A 27,848-nucleotide genomic window follows, 5' to 3' on the forward strand; every position below is an offset into this window, starting at 1 on the left:
GAGACAGACACCCTCTCTACTTTTAAGATTAGGCTTAAAACTTTCCTTTTTGCTAAAGCTTATAGTTAGGGCTGGAGCAGGTGACCCTGAACCATCCCTTAGTTATGCTGCTATAGACGTAGACTGCTGGGGGGTTCCCATGATGCACTGTTTCTTTCTCTTTTTGCTCTGTATGCACCACTCTGCATTTAATCATTAGTGATCGATCTCTGCTCCCCTCCACAGCATGTCTTTTTCCTGGTTCTCTCCCTCAGCCCCAACCAGTCCCAGCAGAAGACTGCCCCTCCCTGAGCCTGGTTCTGCTGGAGGTTTCTTCCTGTTAAAAGGGAGTTTTTCCTTCCCACTGTAGCCAAGTGCTTGCTCACAGGGGGTCGTTTTGACCGTTGGGGTTTTACATAATTATTGTGTGGCCTTGCCTTACAATATAAAGCGCCTTGGGGCAACTGTTTGTTGTGATTTGGCGCTATATAAAAAAATTGATTGATTGATTGATTGAAAGATGGGGAGAGGATCACCACTTTGTGAACAACTGCATGAAAAAATAGTCCAACAGTTTAAGAACAATGTTTCTCAACATTCCAACTGTAAGGAATTTAGGGATTCCATCATCTACAGTCCATAATATAATCAGGAGATTCAAAGAATCTGGAGAACGTTCTACACGTTAAGTGGCAAGGCTGAAAACCAACACTGAAAGCCCGTGACCTTTGATTCCTCAGGTGGCACTGCATTAAAAACCGACATCATTGTGTAAAGGATCTTACTGCGTGGGCTCAGGAACACTTCAGAAAATCCTTGTCACTTAACATAATTTGTTGCTACATCTACAAGTGCAAGTTAAAACTCTACCATGCAAAGCGAAAGCCATACATCAACAACATCCAGAAACGCTGACGCCTTTTCTGGGCCTGAGCTCATTTGAAATGGACAGACACAAAGTGGAAAAGTGTGCTGTGGTCTGATGAGTCCACATTTCATATTGTTTTTGGAAATCATGGACATTGTGTCCATGATTTCCCGGCCAAAACGGGAAAAAGACCATCCAGATTGTTACCAGCGCAAAGTTCAAAAGCCAGCATCTGTGATGGTATTGGGGGTGTGTTAGTCCCCGTGGCATGGGCAACTTACACATCTGTGATGCCACCATCAATTCTGAAAGGTACATCCAGGTTTTGGAGCAACACACCTTTCCATCCAAGCAACGTCTTTTTCAGGGACGTCCCTGCTTATTTTAGCAAGACAATGCCAAGCCACATTCTGCACGTGTTACAACAGCGTGGCTTCGTAGTAAAAGAATGAGGGTACTAGGCTGGCCTGCCTGCAGTCCAGACCTGTCGCCCATTGAAAATGTGTGGCACATTACGAAGAGCAAAATATGGCAATGGAAATCCCGGACTGTTGAACAATTGAAGTCGTACATCAAGCAAGAATGGGAAAGAATTCCACCTACAAAGCTTCAACAATTAGTGTCCTCAGTTCCCAAACACTTATTAATTGTTGTTAGAAGGAAAGGTGATGTAACACAGAAGTAAACATACCACTGTCCCAGCTTTTTTGAAACATGTTGCAGGCATCCATTTCAAAATGAGCAAATATTTGAAAACAATAAAGTTTTTCAGTTTGAATATTAAATATCCCGTCTTTGTGGTGTATTCAACTGAATATAGGTTGAACAGGATTTGCAAATCATTGTATTCTTTACATTTACATTTTACACAACGTCCCAACTTCATTGGAATTGGGATTGTACACAGAGTGACCAGTCTGCCAGTTCAAATTTCTCAATGGACTAGTTTATCAATTTGTTTCATAATATAATTGCATTAAACTATCCCACCCATCTCAGTGAAAATCTACAGTGAGATATTTCAGACAGAAAAGATTTCCTAAGATTGAGATGAGTGTTAAAATTACCCATGTCATTTTAAATATTAAATATTTGTTGTCAACGTCAGGGCCTTCTGTGCTGAATAAGACACTATAGACCTGTTTTTGTAAAAGTGGTATCTGAGGGACATCTTGCATGTTTGTTATTTAATTATCTCTTTCAGCCTTTACAGTTGCCATGTAAGACACATCATTCTCCAGAGACTGCAGTCACTTAAAGTCAGTGTTGTGGAAAGTAACTTTGACAAGTTACTTTTTTAGTTACTTTTTTAGTTGCTTTATACAGGTGCTTTATACAGTTACTTCATTAGCAGCTTTATGCAATTACTTTATTAGAATCTGCAGAAAACTTGCAACTAATAAGTAATGTAACTAATAAGGTAACGAGTAATCTAACTTGGTTACTCGTAAGATTGAGCAATCAGAAAAGTAACTAATCAGCAAAGTAACTAATAGTTACTTTTCTGAGTACTAAATCTTAAAAATAACCAAATTAGATTATGAGTAACTTTATTAATTACATTCAGCAGCTGCCGATAAGGTGTCTGCAGCTGCTAATGAAGTAAATGTAAGAAGTAACTGTAAAATATAACTGTATAGATTAACTAATGAAGTAACTTTCCAAAGTTACTTTCCCCAACACTGCTTAAAGTGCAGATCACTAGTAAATGAAATATCAAATGAGCTGACTACTCTAAGTAAATAAAGAATTATGAAAATACTGATGTATTGTGTTTTATTTTGGTGCCATATGCCCTCAGTAATTAAGTAGTAAACATGGGGAAATCAGCTTGATTTTACCTGCTGCTGACAAGAAATGTGGGCTTTGATGACATCATGTAGGGCCACGCCCCTTGAGGCCCTCTACTGAAATGAATGGGGAAAAACTGAATTTTTTACAGTGCTTTTTTGTGTACTTTGATGGTGAATACGTCAAAATGGTTAAAATGTATGTTTTAGGAGAATGCAGTAACATGACTAGTGTTGCTTATTAGGTGGACAGATTTTCCAAAGATAACATTTTGAGGAGGAAAGTGGGAGGTTTTTTTTCAAATTTATTTATTTATTTTTTGTTCATTGTGGTTTGTGCCATTGCATCACTTTCATGCCATGCTAAGCTAAACTGCTACATGCAGGTCACCAGTGAGTCTCACCGCGGAAGCAGCATCTGTGATCATAGGGAATCGGAGCGAACGTGACGACGAGTGTCCTTTGCTAACAGGAGAGCCGTGACATGGACCAGCTTCCAGCAATATGTGTTATGGGCTAAGCTGAGCTACACTGGTGTTGCAGTCTGAACAGTTCCCCTTTCTGATTAGTTCCTCTGCCTTCACTGTGCATGCGTCATTTCTGAGCGTAAGCAGCGATTCACGAATTATCACCCCGTTTCTGCTTAAAACTGACTTTAGAATGATTATTGAGGTTTTACTTTGTCATGCGATGGTTAATAGTAGCATTATTCCCTTTGATCGGTTTGGGTGTAGAGAGTCAAACTCAGAGTCAGACTCAGATGCGCTGGTCTCCCATCTTTTATTATGAAATAATGCTAAATTTATGTGGAAATGATTGTTGTACAAAAGTTTCAGATATCTGTCACTGACATAGATGATGACTGGATGCAGTTTTAACCAGAAACGAGGGCATAAGCATGGGCACAAATGGTCCTCAGGATGTATATAGACTATAGACAGGATTTACCCAAACCTCTTTAGCTACAACATTTGCTTTGAACCATGTGATTTTGTTCATTATATGATGAAACACTGAGAATGGGCAGCACCTGGGGATCTAAGGAGCAGGATTAGGAATTACTCTTGTAGCAGTATCGTATGTGAAGGTGGAGATCAGAACATGAAGATCAGTTTCCATTAAAGAAAGCAGGTTTAGCTTATGGTCACTTTCAATTTTGTTCAATGACATTTTTCAATAACTGCAACAGCAACAACAAAAGTAGAGTGAAACTACAAAATGTGAGCAATTAAACACATCATCATACACATGGACACCCACGCATATGCACACATGCACAGACACACACAGACAGATTATGGATGCACTTTATCACTAAAGCTTCAATAAATTCAGCCTGGAAAACATAAGAAAGAGCAAAAACATATTTAGAGGAGCAGAAACAAATAAAAATCCACAGAGGGAGAAAGGGACACAGACAGATAACGATCATTTCTCTCCATACCTCCCCATCTTGTGTGCCAAGGTCCCAAAGATGTAGGTTCCAATAAGGTAGGAGACGGATGCAGGCAGGAACGCGACACCTGACAGACACACAGACAGATGTGGGACTGAATGTGTGAGGAGGATTTCTCAGATAATCAGATCTCTATCAGCGCCTCATCACTGAGCCGGCATTGTGTGTAATAAAGACTTGTGCTTTCCACTTGGCAGCATATGACACCCTAATATCCTGTTCCCTGCTCGTTGTTTTTATCTGACCCAGACTGGATAAACAAACTAATAACATCAAACACAAAATACCCACCCGGATAGAGAAGTGTCACTACTCGGTAATAACCCAGCATCAACCAAGAGACCACTGTGCAAATACAAAGCGGAGCAATGATTGGTTATATTTTATTATTAATGTGACAAATTAATAGCTGCAGAAATAGATTATCTGTGACATTTTATAATATATATGACATTATTATCTGGAAGATTTTGAACAGTTTTGGTTTTTCACTTGTTTACTTGATAATGAAAATCTAATGAAAAAGAAAAACTTCAAACCTTGTTTGTGAGAGAAAGTGAAGCTAAAATTAAGTTTGACAGAGAGATAATTAGCAATTAGGTCGTGAAAAAAGGCAGATATCTGCTTAAACTATGTGATAAAATAGGTTAACACTCAAGAAAATGTGGAAAGGAGAAGATGCTGAAATGTCAGTAAAATGATGTAAATGTAATTAATGCAATCTAAATCTAAATAATGACATAAAATCCAATGAACGGCTCATTAAAAGCCTGCTAACGAGTCTTTCATTGGATTCAGGTGTGTTGGAACAGGGAGACAGCTAAGAGTGTCAGGAAGGTAGATCTCGAGGACCGAACTTGGGCACCCCTGCGGTAAGATGATGTATCGCAAATTTGCAATCCATGAATTACATTGGTATCGGAACTCAATACTGATATTGGATTGGATCGGTCCCATCCCTACTAAAAATGTTGAGGTCTAAGGGCCCTGTCCCACTGGGGAGAGGATTAATTGCGCATGAATTGAGTATACAAAATACGGGCGTTCGCAACAAAAATGGCCAAAAATGACAAATGTCCCATTATGAATTATGGATATATTAATAATATATAGCGAATATATGATGAACAATCACAGTTATATAATGCATGTAGTGAGGAAACTGATCCGACACATTGAGATTATCACGGCGGTATTATGGGTGTATTATGAATGCATCGCACACATGTTGTGTGTGCACGGCATCTGCATTGCGGTCATAAAAGAAGCGCACTCGCGCCTTTCGGCATCACTATTCACACCAACAATACGGCCTCTGGAGCAAGTGCTGGACTTGGACAAGTTGATCACAGAGTTTGTTCATGATGTCATGCGAGGGTTAACTGTTCATGAGTTTGGGGAGCGGGGGTGGGGGGGGGGGAAGCCGCTTGGGTGTGACTGTGTTTTTTTGTTTTTTTTTGTTTTTTTTAGAGTGTCACAGACAGTGTGAGTTGTGGCTAAAACAGCAACTCTTCCTTTTGTTGGTGTTAAATAAAAGTCCTGGATTGCAGCAGCTACGTCTTAGTGGATTTACACAGCTGGACCGGCACTGACTGGCAGGTATGTCACTTTCTGCCACACTTTGAGTTTACGTGACGTGTTTGTTATGCATTCACAGATTGTCCGCAAATCAGCTGCAAAGCAGATGTAATAAAAACGCTTTATTCGTGGCCAATTTATATGCATTTGCTACAACATATTTTAGTTTGTGATGTGGACATGATGGGCACGATATATATATGTTTTACACACTATCCCAGTCCGCTGCCAAGACGCAAATCCCCATCAGTTGCGGATATCAGCGGTTAATGGCAGATATACAGCGCATAGAGTGAGTATGTATTGTGTATGAATAGAGTATATATGGAGTATGTAAGGCGGATGTTATCCTCATCCAGATTTTTGAACAGCTCAAAAATCCTGGCTGCGGACATGCGTGCCTCTGATCACGGGCGTGTTCGGATGACGGCCGACTCATACAGGCATGTTACACGGATATTGCGGATGTTTGGCGAATATGGCCTAATTTTGTGTGCAATCCATACGCAAATCCTCCTAAACGCCAGTGGGACAGGGCCCTAAGGTTCTAAAAACATTCTGGACTCACATGCCATTCCAACTCATTCTAGAAACTTTGCACAATGTATTACCACCCTTGAAAAATGTCAGCTACCTATTTTATAAACACTACCCAATCTAGAGCCCGTGGATCCTCACAAGAAACATGCTAGTGTCACTATAATCCAAAAGTTGATCTCATGATCAGTCTGTCTATTTCCTTAGTGGCCATGAGATACTTGTCAGATAATAAAGGACTGTTTCCTTTTGATTGGGAACGGGCTGCCACTCTGAAATGTTTCAGACTAAAAGATCCTCAAATGGTGCAGATCATACCCCACTTAAAACACACACACACACACACACACACACACACACACACACACACACACACACACACACACACACACACACACACACACACACACACACACACACACACACACACACACACATACAGAGTTGTGGTCAGAGGTTTACATACACACATCATGGGCATGAATATCATGGTACCTTTAGACTTTTAATGATGTCTTTGAAGTGTTCTTTTGCCAGGGTGGAATGATTGGACAGCATACATCATTAATGACTTCTCAAAATAAGAACTGGATGCACAAGCTTGATTTCATTTTAGATCTTCTCTAACTACACAGGGTCAAAATTATACTTGACTACTATTGTTCCTGTACCCAAAAACCCTGCTGTTACAACCCTGAATGACTATTGCCCAGTTGCCCTCACCCCGGGCATTATGAAGTGCTTTGAGAGGATGGTGTTGGCGCACATCAGAAACAGCATCCCTGCAGACCTGGACAGCCATCAGTAGGTGGGTCTGAGTGAACAGATCTACAGATGATGCTGTCTTCATTGCACTTCACACAGCCCTGGCTCACCTGGAGCAGTCAAACACGTATGTCAGGATGCTCTTTGCAAATTTTAGCAGTGCATGTAATATTGTAATCCCTGGTCATGTGTTTAACAGTAATGTCGCTCTCGTAAACACATAAAATCACTGAGGCTTGTCAGTGTCCAGATAATATGGACTTTACACATGTAACACCTTGACGCTTCCATGACGTCTGTGTGTGTTTCTGTCTTTTCATTCGGTCACATTTTGAGTTTACAGCGTAATGCATTATGTCCCAAACAGAGATCTGTGCTTGCTATTTGCACAGCTTCATGTTTTCACATCTTCATGTGTTCATTTTTCAAAAGATTTTTTAAACTACATCTTTCACAGGTTTGTGCACTTTGTCCCACTTTATGGAAACATTTAGGCACTGTAACTTTCAGCCGCTGCATTTATTTTGTTTTGTTATTTCACTGCATTACATGTTTGGTGAGGTTTGTGAATACCTAGCTGCCACTTCGGGGCACACATGGTCTCCATCATCCAGATTGGCAGTGTGGGCTCCATCATGGCAATGGCCATATTTCCAAAACAAATGGCACCTGTGGAGGCAGACAGAGGTTCAGTGGATGCTTGTTCAGTAATGTAGCTCTTTTAAATATCATAATATATAAATAATTGATTTAATAATAATAATAATTAATAACTGGTGGGCAGGTGGAATCTTCTTGTTGTGCACAACCAACCAGTCTCATGGCAAGTTGTGATTCAGCAGCATGAAATACAGGGTGGGCCAAAAAAATGTTACCACTTTTTGATTGTACACAGGTTTTTGAAATGAGAAGTTATTCGAAAATTTTATTTACAGACTTGTAACAGAAGCATCAAATTAACATTTCATACCAAAGGTTTCCCACTTTGTCTCTTGTTTTCCGCACAGTTCAATAATCGATGACATGTTCAATAATTGTTCAATGTTTACATAATTATTGTATGGCCTTGCCTTACAATATAAAGCGCCTTGGGGCAACTGTTTGTTGTGATTTGGCGCTATATAAAAAAAATTGATTGATTGATTGATGTTCAATCCACGCTCCTCTTCTTTGGATTACAGCTGCAACATGCACATTGAAGTTTGTGATGACATTGCCACATATCTCCAAATTTCTTTTTTCATTTTCAGGAATTGATATTCCTGAAAATGAAAAAGAAATCTTTGTTATTTTGGAAATTGTATGAATTAAAACAGTGGTAACATTTTATTGGCTCACCCTGTATACATTAATCTATTGGCTCGTGATATTATGACGAAAAGTGCCTCATTTTCGTCATGGCAGCAAGAATTCGTTGTAATTCATTCCGTGATGTCTGCGCGAAATTGAAAGTAAAGCGGGGTGGGGGGTTGGTTGGTTATGGTTAAGGTGAGGGGAAGGAGTAGGATTAGGTTGTGGTTAAGGTTAGGGTTGGGGGTAGGAGTAGGGTTAGTAATAGTGAGTTAAAAAAAAACCCTGTCACGAAACTTTGACTAATTTCGTGATGGGAGGACAAAAAAAACAACAACAACAAAAAAACGTGAGACTGGGCTGGCACAACATGCAGACCTACCATATATTAGTGTTTAAAAAGAAACCTTTTCCCACTTGCACTGAAGGCTGTGCATCCTCTTGCAGTATATTTTATGTAGTATTACATGGTGGAGTCACCAATGCTGCCCCCCATTCCTGATCTATTTTGACACTGTGGACTCTATTCATCTGTCCTGTCCCATCTTGTTTGCTGATTAGAACACAAAAGTCACATCCAGTCCCACTAATGTCTTAATATACTCAACAAAAATATAAATGCAACACTTTTGGTTTTGCTCCTATTTTGTATGAGATGAACTCAAAGATCTAAAACTTTTTCCACATACACAATATCACCATTTCCCTCAAATATTGTTCACAAACCAGTCTAAATCTGTGATAGTGAGCACTTCTCCTTTGCTGAGATAATCCATCCCACCTCACAGGTGTGCCATATCAAGATGCTGATTAGACACCATGATTAGTGCACAGGTGTGCCTTAGACTGTCCACAATAAAAGGCCACTCTGAAAGGTGCAGTTTTGTTTTATTGAGGGGGGATACCAGTCAGTATCTGGTGTGACCACCATTTGCCTCATGCAGTGCAACACATCTCCTTGGCATCATCCGTGAAGAGAACACCTCTCCAACGTGCCAAACGCCAGTGAATGTGAGCATTTACCCACTCAAGTCGGTTATGGCGATGAACTGGAGTCAGGTCGAGACCCCGATGAGGATGACGAGCATGCAGATGAGCTTCCCTGAGACAGTTTCTGACAGTTTGTGCAGAAATTCTTTGGTTATGCAAACCGACTGTTTCAGCAGCTGTCCGAGTGGCTGGTCTCAGACGATCTTGGAGGTGAACATGCTGGATGTGGAGGTCCTCGGCTGGTGTGGTTACACGTGGTCTGCGGTTGTGAGGCTGGTTGGATGTACTGCCAAATTCTCTGAAACGCCTTTGGAGACGGCTTATGGTAGAGAAATGAACATTCAATACACGAGCAACAGCTCTGGTTGACATTCCTGCTGTCAGCATGCCAATTGCACGCTCCCTCAAATCTTGTGACATCTATGGCATTGTGCTGTGTGATAAAACTGCACCTTTCAGAGTGGCCTTTTATTGTGGGCAGTCTAAGGCACACCTGTGCACTAATCATGGTGTCTAATCAGCATCTTGGTATGGCACACCTGTGAGGTGGGATGGATTATCTCAGCAAAGGAGAAGTGCTCACTATCACAGATTTAGACTGGTTTGTGAACAATATTTGAGGGAAATGGTGATATTGTGTATGTGGAAAAAGTTTTAGATCTTTGAGTTCATCTCATACAAAATGGGAGCAAAAACAAAAGTGTTGCGTTTATATTTTTGTTGAGTGTAAATCCATCCAGCTCATTATAATTTGATGTCACACCGACAGTTATGCTGTGCAGCAGTGATTGGGCAGGTGCCAACACGACATGAACATCACAAACCAACAGGATGGAGCTGCATTAAGAGGTGATATTGTGTGCTGTAACTTGTGGATGGCCAACCATGTGCAAAGCAGAGCCTGCTGGTTTTCACTCCACCCAGTCACCTCAAACGTTTTCACTCTCTTTGGCACAAAGTGGCGATCATCAGTGACCGGATGGAATAAAAATGGCACATGCACCACCACTCTGCAAAGTGTGACAGTAAATTTCTTCAGCGTTACAGCACTATTGATCTTTTCTTACCAGCTGCGATCAGAATGTATGGATCCCTCATGAGCGTTAGCAGCGGCGTTCCCTTCTGACTCTGCGAACCACAATAGCATGATTACAAGTGTGAATTTTGCAAAGGTCAGAGCTGTCACCCACACCTCAGGTTTAGAATTCACAGCAGATCTTCAGTCCGAATGGTTGCACACAGTGCCAGAGTGTATATACAGCTGTGTATTAAATTATTAAGCTGTAATCTTTGCACTGATCCTGACTGATGGGCCTTCAGGTGTTAAGAACACACCCTCTGACTGAAAATCATTTCTTCATGAACAAGACAAGACCAATGAGAGACTTGAACTCCTCCACTTGTGGCAGTAACGCTCCCTGACCCAGATCCATATCATTAGCTGACATATCTTTGCTACAAGAACCCAGATACCGTGTGTGCTTGTCTTTGTGAATGTAATTTTACTCTGAATCACTTTCCACAGCTGCAGGACTGCAATCATTAAAAAACTCTGCCAAATGTCTTCCGGACCTCCTCCTGTATCTCTGTCTCATAACATCAGTGTTTATGAAGTTAATAATTAAAAGAAGCTGTAAAATAGTCCAGAATGTTGTACAGCTATATGTAAAGGTCACATTAATGAAACAGGAGAGCCGACAGGAAATGAATTACCGAAGCAAACAAACTCACCTCGGGTTCCACCTTGGTGGGCTGAAGAACAAATAACTGCAGAGCTGTAAAGAACCATAAGAAAACAATATTAGTTTTTAAGTTAGCAATCAATCACATCCTTACTCTGCAAGTACTTACTGAAAACAAATGCAAATATTGGCACTGCCTCTTTGCAATTATTTTGATGTTTTCAAAGTGTTAGATTTGACTGATTCTGGCACATCCTGACAATGTGTAAGATCTCCAAGAAGTTGCTGGACATCATAGCCAACCTATACACACTTACAGTCAGCACAGAGGAGGGGTGAATTTATCACAGTGAATACTGACACTAAGCAGAATCAGGTTGTGTTAGATGCCTTTACCGTAGTAAAGGTTTAGTGACCTTGACTTCACAGATGATGCTGTGACCTTTGCTTCATGAATATCCTGACTGCAGCACTTGAGCACTTGAATGAGGAATGGAGTGTCTGGGTTTGTGACTGTCCTGGATCAAAACACATCCAGGCTTTCAATGACCTCCTGGACTTGACCATCTCCAGTGTATCTGTACGTGATCAAAGAGTTGCACCTATCGAGAGATTCACTTCTCACAGCAGTGAAATTCATGCCTCTGGATCCTCAGCCATTGAGACTGAAAGATGCCTATGAAAAACATATGGAGTCATGAGTTATTAGAGTTATTTGCAAGTACCTGTTTCCATGGCAATGCCAACATCTTTGAAGGAGGATGAAGATTCATGTCTTCAGGATCCTGGTTCTTTTTGTCTTAATGTATGGTTGTGAGACCTGGATGCTAACCACTGGCCTGAAGTAATGACTAGATGTCTTTGATATTAAGTGACTTTGGAAGATCCTTGGGTACCGCTGGAATGACTATGTGTCAAATGAATGGTGACTTGCGGAGATTAAGATAAGGAGTATTATTTCACTGTGTGAAAGCATCAGCTATGGCAAATTGGCCATGTGGCACATTTCTGTTGGCACTGTCCAGAGCTCAGGTGTTAAAAACCCCAGAATCTGAAGGAAGCTCATTGAATGCCCAGTTTTCACTTGGCAGATATATAGTTACTTTTGAGAGGTGGGGATGGACTGTTTCTGTCTGGGTGGATGCCGTCCAGGTCCCAGTGCAGTTACATCATGTAGTGGCTGCCTCAACACGACACCCATGCATGCTCCTAGACCTGCCTGATGAAATTACTTCTGAAGTCTGAATGACTAATTGATATCTTCTTCTCCTTCTTTCAGCTGCTCCCGTTAGGAGTCGCCACAGCAGATCAATTATTTCCATCTCACCCTGTCCTCTGTATCTTCCTCTAGTCCATGAGCCAGTCATTAATTTTGACCTAATTGGTACCACTTAAAGGGAAGAAACGACACTTAGAATCCAGCCTCAGTGTATCATGGCCTACACAAAATGTATGATAGCCATCCCAGGGTGGTAGCTGTACCGAGGTAGGGGTCAATAAAGAATTACACAGAGGTCAAACCTTACAAAATGCTCCAATCATGTTGAAAACTATATCAGATTGTTTGTCTGATCATAAGGATTCCAAAAAGGTATAGTTTGGACTATCTATGATGGAATAAACTTGCGCCAATTTCAGTAAAAAATGATGCAAATTATTGGTTGAAATAAAAGGATTAATAAATTGAATAGTTTTGACTGTGTTGAATGTTTGGTCTCCAAAGTAAAGTTCAAACAAGGCCAACATCCATTGGATTCTATGACATGTGACATATGTTACCCTATAACATGAAAACGAAGCATGACAGGTGGTGCAAACTATTCCTTATTAGAACCCTATTAACCCAAATAATAATTTGCCCCAAATAATAATTGGGGTTGTTCTACATGCAGAAATTCAAGTGGAAGTCTCTCTTCATAATCAAACAGATGAGAAATGTAACAGTGATTAATGCTTATCTTATTCCACAGACCATTTCTGACTTATGTCTTTGAAAACATGTAACTGTACCTCCATCAAACACAGCCAGAAAGCCAGAAGAAGGAATGGAGCAGTCTTCCCAACAAAGTCATACATCACACTGCCAAATGGGGGGCCAACTGTGGAAGATACACTGGGTTATTAGTGGTAAAGACATTAAATTTTAGAGATCCTAAAGAACCCCTACTATCTGCTGTTTATGTTACAGTGTCAATCCCAAAGTGGTGACATTGGCAACAAAGGTCACTGGAGCTGTCGCATTAAAACTACTGTGAACATAAAAGGATTCCACTATATTTGTGGGATCCATTCACTTTTTGCTTTTTCCTCCAAACAAAACTATACTGCAGAGCCCGAAAACCACTTCTCTTTAAGCAGTACATTGTGTATTGGGATGCACAATCCACATTTTTTCACTATCGATCTGATCCCGATACCTGAATTTGGATATTTGCCGATACCGATAAAATTCCGATACCGGAGCTCTGTTTGCGTTAATCATTGTCGTTGACTTTCTATGAGGATATTTTGTATCTACAGTTATACGGCTTCATGATGAAATGGTATAAAGGGGGATTTTCTGGAAAAGAAGACCTGAAAGTTCATCTACAATTTGCCAGAAGGTACATCTAAGATGCAAATCCAGATCTAATGTTTTGGTGAATTAATTAGGTTTCTTGAACATCAGATTGCACATCCACCATGTACCCTTTTCAGGACAGAGTGCATTTCCAAATTTCCAAAATGCAAAAAAAAAAAAAAAAAAAAAACCCAAAATAAATAACTTCATTTACTCATATTTAGAATCAGTCTCAGTAAATCTTCGCACCCTGGCTCCTTTAGTCTTTTTGCTTCCGGTTAAAAAATCTTTGTGCTCTTTAACCCTCTGGGGTCTGAGGGCATTTTTTGGACAGTTCACTCACCTGGCATAAATGTTTTATTATGGCTGTTAACAGCTCTCCCTGCATCCCACAATCAAGTTTTATGTCTCTTTTTTCAGGACAACCTGTTCTTTCATAATATATATGCTTATGTTGTGTTTTATAAGTGTAATAAAGGTTTACAATCAAAAATATCAAAGGAAAAAATAAAGCGAAAAATAATTTTCCACACACATTTATTCAAAACACACAGAAACTATAATAAACAACTGTTTTGACACTTTATAAAGGTAATTTGAGGTCTTGTGTGAAAGACTGTACAACAAAAAGGTTCAAACATTAAACACAAATGCACATTTTGAACAATATATACAAAATGGCCTGTGCGTTTATGCTCCAGTGTGAGGAGCGGCCCCTCTCCCTCACCTCATTGATATGGTAAACAGTGCTTTACCCCAGAGGGACAGTGCCACAGAGTAATCCAGTAACATTCAAATGCAAACTAGTGGAGCAATCCTGATAGTTACACACTCTTTGTTTGAGCACGTGAGATTGTCATGCAAGGCTCTCCGTCCGCTGTGCGTAATGGCACTTCTGAAAATGTTCTTTGGCTTTTCACGTGAGGTGAATCTGCCCTATGATTAGATTTTGGAAAACCATGTGATGGTGAACCAATTCCGATTAGACACTCACATTGTGCACATCATCACACGGCTTCTATGAGGAGTACAAAGATGGCCGACGGTGGATCGAATGTCCGCGGAGTTAACTTTTCAGTAAAAAAAAAGTATGTTTTTATCTCATATCATTAATCATGTGGTGCTTTTCAATGTTTGATTTTGTTCACTGTATTGTAGGTCATGATGGAGCTTCTGCCTCTCGATACAACGGCTTTGCAAACATTGCACATTTCTGTCTTGCTTTGCGGTGTTTCAGCAGCCATGCAGTGCTCCTCAATACTCAACTGCTTGCTGGCTACAACCTGGAGGCAGCGTTTCTCATTACATCCTCATTCTCAGTGAGACACAGCTCCATTCAGACATGCACCCCCCCCCACCAACTCTGCAGCCAGCAAGCAGAGCAGCAAGCAGCACTTACGGAGATGTTTTGGCAAACCCTCAGACAGCTCCTGGATCAAGAAGCTCCGCAGGTTGTATCTGAAATTTCTGATCCATGAATTACGTTTGTATCGGAATCCAATTTCGATATTGGATCAGCTCGGCCCCATCCCTAACTGTGTACACTTTTTTTTTCATTATTTTGTTTTTCACAAGCTGTGTACCTTATCTATTCTCCACATAAATCCAAAACTTAATCTGCATTGACTTATGATAATAAACCAAACCACACTCACTGGTCTTTAGGTACATCTTGTTATTACTGGGTTGGATATCATTTGGCTTTCAGAAAGGCATTGACAGACTTCATGTTTCATGGTTCAGATAATGGAAACATGAGAGATTGGAGCCAATTTAACTGACACCATGACAGAGTTGCCATTACACAACCACCACTGATGTGATACAGTTTAAAACAAACTGTAACCATCTGACCTAGACACGTTTTTCAATCTCCCATTGTCCAGATATGTTGAAACTGTAGCTTCAGTTTCCTGTTGTTAGCTGACAGGAAGTGGCACTGGATGTGTTCTTCTCTTACTTGTTGTCCATCTGCTTCAGAGTGTGTTCACAAATGTTCTTTGCATACCGTGCAGTGTTTATTTGAGTTACTGCTACCTACTTTCTGTCAGTTCAAGCCAGTCTAGTCATTTTCCCCTGGATGTATCTTTTCTTTTTTATAAACTTTTCTGTAGATGATGGTTGTGCATGAACACACAGTAGATCAGCAGTTTGTGAAAAAACCTAAGCCTGTGTGGCACCAATAACCATGCCACATGTACATAGATCATCTTTTTACCCCATTGTCATGCTTGCTTTGAACTTTAGCAGATCTTCATGGCCATGACAAACAAACAAAAAAGAGTTTCTGCTATGTGATTGGCTGATTAAATATTTGGATTAATGGGCAGTTTAACAAGTGTACCCAGTGAAATGGCCAGTGACATGAGATGAGATCAGTTCATTGTCACTGTATAAGTAAAATGAAATGCTGATGGAGCAAATATGTCGATGCCTAGTAATTCCATAAAATATACATAAAAATTTAAGCGCTACATAACGTACACTAATATTTAAACATAACAACATCAAAAACAAGTCATACATATATTATAAGACATAAACAATTCCTGCAGAATACTGAAGCTGATCCTGGTCATGCCTGATCTTGAGCCTGGTCATGTGTGCATCCAGTGATCTGTGGAGCTCCCCTGATGACTGTAGGGTGAACTTGTTGTGAGTAGGCTATGATGTGTCTCTGGCAATGGCTGTGACCTTTTGGGTATAGAGTGTCCTGTAGCTAACCTCCAGTCTGGAGAGCTGAGAACCAGGATCTTCTCTGCTGTCTTGATGATATGCAGGAAAGACTTTCTGTGTCCGAGGTGCAGCCCGGATACCACACTGTGCGTAATAACAGACTTTTTAGCTGATAGAAATTCTCTTTATGGCTGTTGTGGAAGTTGTGCTTTCTTTTGACATGTCAGAAAGAAAAGCCTCTCAAGTCTGTTCTTGGCTGTCACTATGACATTGATGGAACAAGTCATTTCCTGGCTGATGTGGACTCCAAGGTATTTGAAGCTTTGCACAACAACAACCCTCTCGCCATTGATGATGATGGGGTGATGAACATTGGGCTTCAGTCTCCAAAAGTCCACAGTCATCTCCTTCGTCTTTACTGTGTTGAGCATCAAAATGTTATTCCCACTCCAGTTCTCCAGCTTCTCAAACTCTGCTCTGTAGGCTGACTCATTACTGTTAGTGATTCTGCCTACCACAATGGTGTCATCTGCAAACTTAATGATGGTGTTGGTCTTACAGAATGGTTTGCAGTCATGTGTATAGAGGATGAAAAGAAAGGGCTTATCACAAATCCCTATTGTTCACTGATGTCCAATGTGAAGGAGGGGGAGACATGATGCCTGTATGTACAATCTGTGTTGTGGTCTGCTGATAAGGAAATCCTGGATCCATTTGCACAGGTGGACATTGAGTCCCAAATGGTAACATTTTGTGATCAGGTTGTGAAGTGATGGTGCTGAAAGCAGAGCTATAGTCAGTGAAGAGCATCTGCACATACAGTGAGGAAAATAAGTATTTGAACACCCTGCAGTTATGCAAGTTCTCTCACTTAGAAATCATGGAGTGGTCTGAAATATTCATCTTATGTGCTACTGTGAGAGACATATTATAAATTTGCAATTGCTTTCAGGTAGCTTTCCATCAGACCTGAAGTCTGTGCAAATTACCCCATTTACAAGAAAAACAGTAAGATCAATCCTGGGAATTATAGACCTGTTTCAATTCTCAGAGTTTTAAGCAAGATATTGGAGGAGATCATACAGTATATGAGTACCAGTCAGGCTTCAGTCCCTCATACTCCACAGATACGTTTAAGTCATCTGCCTGATTATATAAAGTCAGAACAAGACAAAGAGTTGAGATTGCCGAAGTAGATCAGTGACGACTTTTGCTCCCCAACACAGCAGTAAGCGGAATGAAATTAAAGTCCTGCTCACAGACTGATTGCCAGAGACAGGACATGTCCACATCAAGTATAACTCAGACATCTCCACATTTACTCATGGACGGTTTTGTTCATGCTCACCGCGCGCGCACTTCACGGTCAAAGGAGGAAAAGATAAACTATAACAGAACTCAGAGCGCAGACCTGCAGCTCAGCACAAGAACAAATATAAACTAGAAGAGAAATCAAAGTGCACAGTCTGGCTGCTGCCAAACTGTGCACTTTGATTTCTCTGTGCAGAGAACCTGCAGGCTGCGTTCTCACCTCCTCTCTGCCCCCCCGCTGTGCACACCTGACGCAGATATTCCTGCTTTGTCATGATGCCACAGGAAGCAATTTGAAGCAGGTCTGGTGTGAAAGGGGCTTTAGAGCTGCTGCTGAGGGCTGACATGGTGATCAGAGTGAACTGTGCTTCGGGTTGTGTTACACTTCGCTCAGGCAGCAGGCAGGCAGCAGTTTACAGAAGCGTGACTTCAAGTGTGAAAAGGTTTCAGATTCACGTGTGAACAGGTTTGATCCATGCAGCGCGTGTGAGGTAACGTGTGAGAGTCTGTGATAAATGATCCACACAGCCCGACGTGTGTGGATGAGCTGGCAGGGATCCATCCATAAAAATGCACATCAGAAAACATGGTTACATTCTTTCAATTCATAAAATGGATTTCTTTTGAAATCCAGAGAACACAAACAACAGGTCTCGAAAAAAAGAGCAGACAGAGAGACAGCACACTCTCTCTCCCTCCATCTCTCTCTTGATACGCAGGAAAAATGCAGAGTACGTGCACATTTCAGGTGTACTCTAAAAGCAACAAAGCACTACTCTATGTTTGTGTCGGTGTGAAAGGGGCTTATGGATGGGACTCTGTTGACCTCAACTGAGGATGTAATCTGGTGCTGGAAGGAACTCTTTGGAAGGAACTCCTGCATCAGACCGCAGCACGCTCTATAGTAGGGGCAGAGCTGGAAGCTGATGGAGGATTTTCATCAATTTTCCTGGTGGAAGTAACTGAGGTAGTCAAACAACTCCGCAGCGGAAAGACCCCGGAGGTTGATGAGATACATCCAGAAATGCTGAAGGCTCTGGGTGTGGAGGGACTGTCTTGGATGAGCTGTATCTTCAACATTGCGTTGAGGACTGGGACAGTACCTAGGGAGTGGCAAACTAGGGTGGTGGTCCCCATATTTAAAAAGGGGGACCAGAGAGTGTGTTCCAACTACAGGAGCATCACACTACTCACCCATGAGATACTGTAGGAGGTGCTGCAGGAGTATGGAGTGAGGGGGTCCCTTCTCAGGGCCATCAAATCTCTGTACTCACAAAGCGAGAGCTGTGTTTGGGTGCTCGGCAGTAAGTCGGACTCGTTTCCAGTGGGGTTGGCCTCCGCCAGGGCTGCGCCTTGTCACCAATCCTGTTTGTGATATTCATGGACAGGATATCGAGGCATAGTCGGTGGAGGCTTCATCGGCCTGAGACCTCCAACACTCACTGGATCGGTTTGCAGCCAAGTGTGAAGCGGCTGGGATGAGGATCAGCACCTCTAAATCTGAGGCCATGGTTCTCAGCAGAAAACTAAAGTATTGCCTGCTCTGGGTAGGGATAGGTCTTGCCCTATGTGAAGGAGTTCAAGTACCTCGCGGTCTTGTTCACGAGTGAGGAGACAATGTGAGCGTGAGATTGGCCAGAGAATTGGCGCAGCAAGGGCGGTGTTACATTCGCTCTACTGTACTGATGTGACCAAAAGGCGAAGCTCTTGATCTACTGGTCAATCATTGTTCCTACTCTCACCTATGGTCATGAGGGTTGGGTAATGACCGAAAAGAACTACATCGCGGGTACAAATGGCTGATATGGGCTTCCTTAGGAGGGTGACTGGTGTCTCCCTTAAAGATAGAGTGAGAAGTTCGGTCTTCCGTGGGGAACTTGGAGTAGAGCCGCTGCTTCTTTGCATTGAAAGGAGCCAGCTGAGTTGATTCTGGCATGCGGTAAGAATGCCCCTGGGTGCCTCCCTAGGGTGTTCCAGGCACATCTATCTGGGAGAAAACCCTGGGGAAGACCCAGGACTAGGTGGAGAGATTATATCCCCACACTGGCCTGGGAACACCTTGGGATCCACCAGCAAGAGGTGGTTAATGTGGCCCAGGAAAGGGAAGTCTGGGTTCCCCTTGCTAGAGCTGTTGCCCCCGCAACCCGATCCCAGGTAAGCGGTTGAAGATCAGTGAGTGAATGAGTGTAGGTACCTAGTACTCCCATTGCCAAGACCTCCCAGGGCAATTCCGATGGCTTGGCCTCTCTCTTCATCATCAGTGTACACACTGGCAAGCATTCCCATGCCTAGAAGAAGAAGTACAATGTCAACACTGCGCAGTGCAAACACGATGAATATGGATGTTGACTGGAACAGACAAGATAGTTAAACAACCTTCTGCAAACAAATGCAATAATTACAAAATTATAAAACTGAATACATTACCCACAGAGACAGAAATGTCAGAGCAACACAATAATATCACATTAATAAGAGGAAAAGAGCATGCAGTTGTAAAAACACGTGAGATACACAAGTGGACTGATCATTACACATATTCCACAGGGTTTTTTTTAAGCCAAGTCAAATGTTTATAAGTCAAAGAAACAATTACATTTTTCCAGTACTTAACACATTTTTCAGAGGAAAGTCTAAGAGAGTAGACTGTGGCTCCTCTAGTGGGTAACTCAGACCACCATGTGGAGAACACACAAGATTTTGTGAACAAGATCAAGGACCTGCAGCTGGAGGCAGATGAAACAATCGTGTCATTTGATGTGACTTCGTTGTTCACCTGCATCCCCACCGCTGAGGCCGTCTCAGCTGTGAGGCAGAGACTGCTGGAGGATGTGTCTCTACTTGAAAGGTCCAAACTCACACCAGACCACTCTTGGAGATCTGTCTTAACACCACGTATTTCCTGTTTAGGGGGAATTACTACAGGCAGATTCATGGTTGTGCGATGGGGTCTCCGGTATCCCCCATTGTGGCCAATCTGTACATGGAGCGAGTGGAGAAGACAGCCTTGATGTCTTTCACGGCATCTCTCCCAGTCACTGGTTCAGATATGTTGATGACACATGGGTTAAAATCAAGCAACAGGAAGTTGAGGACTTTACAGAACACATCAACTCGGTGGACGCCAATATCAAATTCACATGTGAGGATGCCAGAAACAACCATTTAGCCTTCTCTGACTGTGATGTTACGATTGGAGAGAACAGGCAGCTCCAGACAGGGGTTTACAGAAAACCAACTCACACTGACCAATATCTGCTCTTTGGCTCAAACCACCCCCTTGAACACAAGCTTGGGGTGATCAGGACGCTTCAACACAGAGCCCTACAGGTGCCCACAACTGCAGAGGGAAGGGCTAAAGAACAACAACTTGTCCGGAAAGCCCTCACAGTATGTGGGTACCCACGATGGTCCCTGGACAAAGTGCAGAAGTCCCAGAGAACAAAGAGACCAGCTAGACAGGAGACGGAGAGAAGAAGAAGAGGAGTGTCTCTCCCTTATTTAGCAGGAGTAGGGGAAAAACTACAGAGGATCTTCAGACAGCACAAAATCCCAGTTTACTTTAAACCGGTTAACACCTTGAGACAGAAATTAATTCACCCGAAGGACAGGATCCCTAGTTATAAACAGAGCAATGTAGTGTATTCTATCAGATGTCAGGAAAACTATAACGAACACTACATAGGTGAGACTAAGCAACCTTTACACAAAAGGCTATACCAGCACCGCAGAGAGGGCGCCAGTTTGCCGTTCATCTCCACCTTAAAGACACTAACCACATGTTTGAGGACAAGGAAGTTAAAATATTAGCCAGAGAGAAGAAATGGTTTGAGAGAGGGGTCAAGGAGGCATTCTTTGTGAAACGTTTGAAACCCAGCTTTAACCGGGGAGGGGGTCTGAGACACGCTTTATCCCCTGTTTACAATGGGGTACTCAGGTCAAAGCAGTTTCAGTCCTTTGTTCATGGTAATGAGTCATTCACGTCATCAGCAGAGTCGTCAAGGGAGCCATCAGGAGAGGGTCCATCCCATCATTAGGAGGGACAGCTGCCCTGTCATTAGGAGGGTGCTAACTACAGCACAATAGTTGCTAATTAGAGCTATTGTTTAGTCACTAGCCTATAGCAGTCTGCCTCTCGGTAGGAGGGGTCTGGTTAGGTTTAAAACTCCAGCTTTTATGACTTCTTGATTATTCTTCTCTACAAGAGTCAAGACAGAAGTCAGACCACCAGAGCAAGAATTTTAGCTGAGGAAGCTTCTGCGATTTGAAGCGAAACGCCCTCGCGTCAAGCAACCCATTCCAGTCGAAGATTCAAGCTTCTCTACTATCTAAGAGAGTAGGTGATCTGCTCCATAACATCAAATTCGTGTACAGTGTCTATCCAGTCGGTAAGAGTTGGTGATTCAAGCTTCAACCATGTTATAGCCCTTTTTGTAGGCTTGTAGTATTTGCAAGAGGTATCTGTCTTTTTCCCAGTCTTGTTGGAATGGGCAACAGTTTGGGCAACAGCCAAAATAAAACAGTGAAAGTGTCCTCCAGATGTTGCCCCATGATTTATGCAGTTGTAATCACATCTGTCCAGTATGGGGAGATGTTTGGGCACTCCCAGAAAATGTGAAAATCGCCCGCTGATGTATGTCCACACTTCCTCCAACATTTGCCATCTTCAGAGTCTCTGGTTTAACGTTCCTTCAGTCTAGGAGTAATAAAAAATCTCACAGTATTTTTCCAAGAGAATTCTCTCCACTGATCAGAGCTGGAGGTGGTTGCCATCATCTTACAAATATTCAACCAGTCTTCTTCAGTTAGTTTTATTTTTGCTTCTTTATCCCATCTACATTTAATGTACAAGTAGATAGTGGACAACTTTTTTCCCCTTTGTAGCGTTACATAGGTTTTTGAAATCTGCTTCTTTGTCAGTGTTCCTTTACACGTTTCCAAAAAAAAAAGCAAAAAAAAAAAGCAAAACAAACAAACAAACAAAAAATACTAATTATAGATTTTCTATCCTGTCTTTTACAGATAATGTTTGCATTAAGTGATGTCTTAGTTGGAGATACCTAAAAAAATCTTTTCCTAAATTGTACTTTCCAGTAGTTGTTGGAAAGTGTCAAGACATTTTTCAGAGGATATTTCCAAGTAAGCGGTTATGCCCTTCTTGCACCAGAGTTTGAACCTTCCATCCATGTTGGCAGGTATAAATTCTGAGTCATATGCTGGCGGCCATAATATTTTAGCATTGTCTTCAGTTGTTTATGTTAGTTGTTTTAACCAGATGTTCAGTGGTGTTTCAATGAGGCTAGACACTTTAGGTAAAAGTGACCGTTATAACACTTTATCCCCGATAACTCTCTAAAGAAGGTAGAGCGCCACACCACCTTCATTTCTCGCTATTTGTAATGTTTCAAATTTTACTCTTGGTCTCTGTTTTCCCCAAATAACAGCTGACATCATTCTATTCCATTCAGCGCATTGTTTCATGGGCACTTTAATAGGTAATGCAGAGATTAGGTAAAGTAGTTTGGGTAGCATGACCATCTTAATTAGCTCAATTCTGTTGTATATGTACATTGGCAGAAGTGACCAGTGGTTTTGGTCGGTCTTAACATTTGTTACTAGTGGAGTGTAGTTATGGCTGTATATGTTTTTTCCCTGTCTGCATATTATATGTAAATGCCACACTGGCAGAACCATTTATGAACATAATACACATACAGTATATGCAATTTATTCTTGCAGGACAAGAAGGTATTGTAGTGTGTGAGTTAATGTGATGTGTGTGTGTGAGACCCCCATCCGCCCTTCCTGATCACCCTACAAGATCCTACTCAAAGCTGACTGACACTTCTATCAGGAGGGAACCGACCACCAAAACAACCACGAAGACAGGACAAAAATGAAAGACAAGTGGTGAAAGCAATAACTGTGAAGTGAGACACCAAGGAGATGGGGCCCCAACATAAACATGCCGGAACAAACCACCACACATGAACAAGCAGTGACAGCGACAGTCTGTTGTCTAGTTAGTGAGAATTCATTCCCTAATCTAGGACACCAGAGTCTTGATCCCCTTGAGAGCACCCAAAACCGAATTGTGGTGTTGGCCACGAACACGTGACCAGCCACACACAGAGACCCAGATCACAGCTATACGATATCCGATCACTACTGTGGCTGGTGTGTTGGGCCAAGATAAAAGTACAGAACCCTACCGTAAGACATGGACCACTCTGGCGCGTCAGAAGCCATACGGCTGACTGCAAGCGACAATGAAAAGGGCCCAGGACGCAGGGCCCCAGGAGGAACAGGCGAAAAAAGGGATGTTGAAGGGCACAGGGGCCAGGAAGGGCACCCACTGGGGCAGCACGATGGACCAACAAGGGAGCGGCCCGACGGCGCCGGAACACATCCCCAGACACCGCCCCCACCCAACGGAGGCACAGGAAGTAACCCCAACACTGAGGGAAGCATGCAGGGCGCCGGCAGGGCCCCACCAAAATGGGGCGGCCCAGAACCGCACCACCCCGCCCATGGCACCGGAGGGAGGAGCGAGCGGCGGCGGGGATGGGGGTCAAAGGAGCCACTGCAACTGAACCCAGGCAGGGACAACCGGCACACGAGGGACGGAGCCCGGCCCCTAGGAAAGAGGCGAGACCCACCCCCTGGGCCAGGAAGCACACGAGGTCCCCCTGACACCCGAGAGCCCCCCAAGCAGCATGCAGGATCCCCAGATACCCCCAGCCCCCAAACCACCCCCCCCGGATCCCACCTGGAACCAAGCCCAAGGTCGGGAACCGCCTAAGCGAGAACGATGCAACACCCCACCCCACGGAAATCGTGGCCCACAAACTCACAGCAGCCATCCACCCCCCGTGCCAGACTCCCATGCCCCACCGTCACCACCCCCCCCCCCAACGAACTGCGGGACCCGGGCCCCACGAGTCCCAGAGCTGGGCCCCAAGACCACGGCAGCACCAGGGAGGCACCCCCCCACTCCCTTGTTGTGTGCGACCCCCTAAGTGAGCAAAGATAGTGTTGCATTAAAAGCAGGGCAGGAGACGGCAGGTGGCAGACTGTCGTGGGAGGCTGCAGTACACTGCTGTGCCACAGCCTGTCCTGCAAACCCACCACTGCCTGTGACCCCAACTCTGAAAAGTGAGAGTGTTCAAGCAAGATGTTTTTTTTAGCTTCAGGACCATTCTCATAATAATTTTGTTTAATAAATTTAGCTTTCTTCTCTATTTGGCTCATAGAGTTCATTTAGGGCATGTTTTGTGCGGAGTAATTGTTCAAGAGTATCATTATTCTTTTTAATATGTTCTTTATCTAAGCATTTAAGTTGTTATGAATTTCTTTCTCCTTTTCTTTCTGCCTAAAAGATGATCTACTATTTGTTTTTATTTGGTTTACTGTGTTTTGTCTCTTTTACGCTCTTGATGCGGAACGTGGCCCAATATGATGGTGTCTGCATGTCTTATGGTGTCTGCAGCGCATGCTGAGGCACAGCTGAATGTGTTCCAAAGGTGATATGTGTTTTTATTTTTACCATGTCATGAGAGCCTGTCCACACATGCGCATCGCGGTGGCATGTTGAGAGGTGATGTTCTTCATGGCATGATATGTGTTCTCCAGCTGTGAGTAGTGATGACACAGTGGTCAGCTGCAACATGATGATCGGCTCAACGGCGACATGCCCACCTGTCTGGAGCAGCAAAGCGCTCACATGGATGGGCTCACAGCTCCAGGATGTGGGGCAAATGTGCTGCCCACGCTGATCTGTCAATGACGCTGTCAGTCATGATGGATGGACCATGTGGACGTTGCGATCACATGTCGCATGAGGTGCAGTGGGCTGGTGAGCCGTTCTCATTTTTCACCATGTCAAGAGAGCCCGCCAACACATGTACGTCACAGTGGCATGTTGGGAGGCAATGTTCTTCATGGCATGATATGTGTTTTCCAGCTGTGACACAGTGGTCAGCTGCAGCTCTGCATGGTCATCGGCATGCACACTGAGACGTGGTTGGGGTGATCCAAAGGTGATCTAGTTTGTTTTTATTTTTCCCCATATCATCATCGTTTACTCACGCGTGCCACCGTGCCTTGCACATGGGTGATTGGAGCACATGTGACAATATCTGCTCCCAAGCTTTGCATTGTGCTGATGCAGCGGCTGCGATGTGGAGCAGCCATGGGCCGTGGTCAGCTCCCTGCTTGATTTCGAATGACATCCAACCTACGACGTGATCACATGTCAACCATGTTCCCCTGTCAATACGGGCATTACAACACCAACGAGTGACATGCCCACCTGTCCAGAGCAGCAAAGTGCTAACATGAATGGCCTCACAGCTCCAGGATGTGGGGCAAATGAGCTGCCCACATTGTCTGTCAGTCAGGCTGTCACATGACAGACGGACTGTGTGGACATTGTGCTCACGTGTCATGTGACACGTAGCTGGAGCAACTGGGTTTTTATTTTTATCTCTGTTGTGGTGCTGTGGGCATGCTGCTGGCCAGTGATTCCACCTCCAGTGGATCATGCTGGATATGCCGTGATGGGTGTTCCATAGCTGTCAGTTGTTCCATCATGGACATGACAGCTGTCCAGATGTGTGCAGTGCACTTGACAGCGATCACACTGCACTGCGGCCACCAATCAAGCCTTCGCCACCTCAGTCGCACCTCTACAATGTAGGGTTGTGCTGTGTGTGTGTGGGGGGGGGGGTACAACACACTCACACTTGCCATTCATATCACTGGGGGTGGGGAACAGCACATTCACACATCATTTGTGTTGCTCAGGGGCAGACATGACACTGACCGCCCTTTGAGCTTTTGAACACCTTGACTGCAGTTCGAAAGTGATGCCCTGTGCTCTACATTCGTGCTGGCCATGCAAATGTCCCCGCATTTTCTAAGTGCCCCATGAGTGGTGTTGGATGTTTGTGGGTGGCATCTGGACTCTGGCTGAGAGTGGGTTGAATGGGCACTCATCCGCCATTTGCCGTCATTCGGCCGCTGGTGTGAAGGCTGGCTCGACTGTGGCATTCGGGCAGGGTTCGATGTGGCTGATGATTTCATACAGTCCCTTGACCGCAGACCGATTTGTCCGACTTGGGTATGACATGCCGTGCAAATGTTGTGACCACGATCAGATGGCACTGCGTCCTCATCTTGGCCACTGTTCAAATGGGCTTTTGGTGTGAGCGACAAGTGAATGTAGTGTGCATGTGCTGTGGCTGAACGGATGTAGCGAATTCTGTATGAGGCGTTTGAGGCAGCTCCAAACTTTCATGAGTGCCATTCGAATCCTCCTTCGTGCGCCATTCGGCCTAAATCATGTTATGTGTAAAAGGACCATTAGCAATGTCTTGACTTGCAACTAGAGTTGGACTTGATCTCAAGGAGGGAAGCTGAGTGGTTGTTACTACAGTCTCATGGTAACTATTATGAAAATGGTGATAAAGCTAATCGCTTACTGGCCCACCAACTCAGGCGTTATATTGCCACCCACCAAATTGTACAAATAAACACATCAGGTACTTTAACATCTGACCCAACTAAATTCAATCATTATCTTCAACCACTTTTGTGGGATTTGGTCACGGGGCAACAGCTCCAGTAGGGGACCCCAGACTTCCCTTTTCCCGGGCCACACTGACCACTTCTGACTGGGAACACCTCTGACCGGGTGTTCCCAAGCCACTGTGGAGATATAATCTCTCCACCTAGTCCTGGGTTTTCCCCGGGGTCTCCTTGCAGGTGGATGTGTCTGAAACACCTCCCTAGGGAGGCTTCCGGCTTTCCACCTCTGCAAGCTGGCCCTGTCTCGGCTTTGCAGGCACCAGCTCCAGCTTCAGTACTATTAAATCCTTTGTTAATCCATCATTGTAAATAAATCACTTTTCGTTCACTCCTGTCTCGTCCTTGCTCCCAGCATTTGAGTGCATCGCCTGATCCGGTCCGGTCCCATCCGGACCTCTAACCACAACACCATGCTCCATGCTGAAATTAAATGTGCCTGTAAATCATTTACACATCACGCTTACACATCAGAGTTACCTCCCAACTTTGAAAATATCCTCCCAACTTTCAAAATATGCAGAAATTCCTTGATGACCTACAAAGTCCTGCAGTTGATACTTTAAAAGTAGTAGAAGTTGATGCTCCCCTTAATCAGGAAGAGATTTTTCCTCGATTAAATCCTTACAATCAGGCAAATCCTGGCCCTGATGGATTCCCTTCTGATTTTTATGATGTTTCATATGAAATTAGCCCTATTACGTTTGTCAGTGTTTGATGATTCATTGGAACAGGGTTCTCTTGCAACAATGCTGAGACTGGCCTCCATTTCATTCCTGCT

The 27,848-nt window shown here is 43.3% G+C and overlaps 1 protein-coding gene across 1 annotated transcript in view; it reads right to left on the reverse strand.

Moving 5' to 3' along the window:
* slc18a2 (solute carrier family 18 member 2) overlaps positions 1 to 27,848 on the reverse strand; it is a 204,763-nt gene that overhangs the window by 89,011 nt on the left and 87,904 nt on the right. Inside the window, exons 9-10 of the mRNA XM_034185176.1 lie at positions 7,547 to 7,642; positions 4,082 to 4,160 (exon numbers count right to left, since the gene is read on the reverse strand). Of these exons, the coding sequence (XP_034041067.1) occupies positions 4,082 to 4,160; positions 7,547 to 7,642 (175 nt within the window). The remainder of the gene's footprint in view (positions 1 to 4,081; positions 4,161 to 7,546; positions 7,643 to 27,848) is intronic.

Source organism: Thalassophryne amazonica, chromosome 13 (genome assembly GCF_902500255.1).
Source record: "Thalassophryne amazonica chromosome 13, fThaAma1.1, whole genome shotgun sequence".
Taxonomy (NCBI): domain Eukaryota; kingdom Metazoa; phylum Chordata; class Actinopteri; order Batrachoidiformes; family Batrachoididae; genus Thalassophryne; species Thalassophryne amazonica.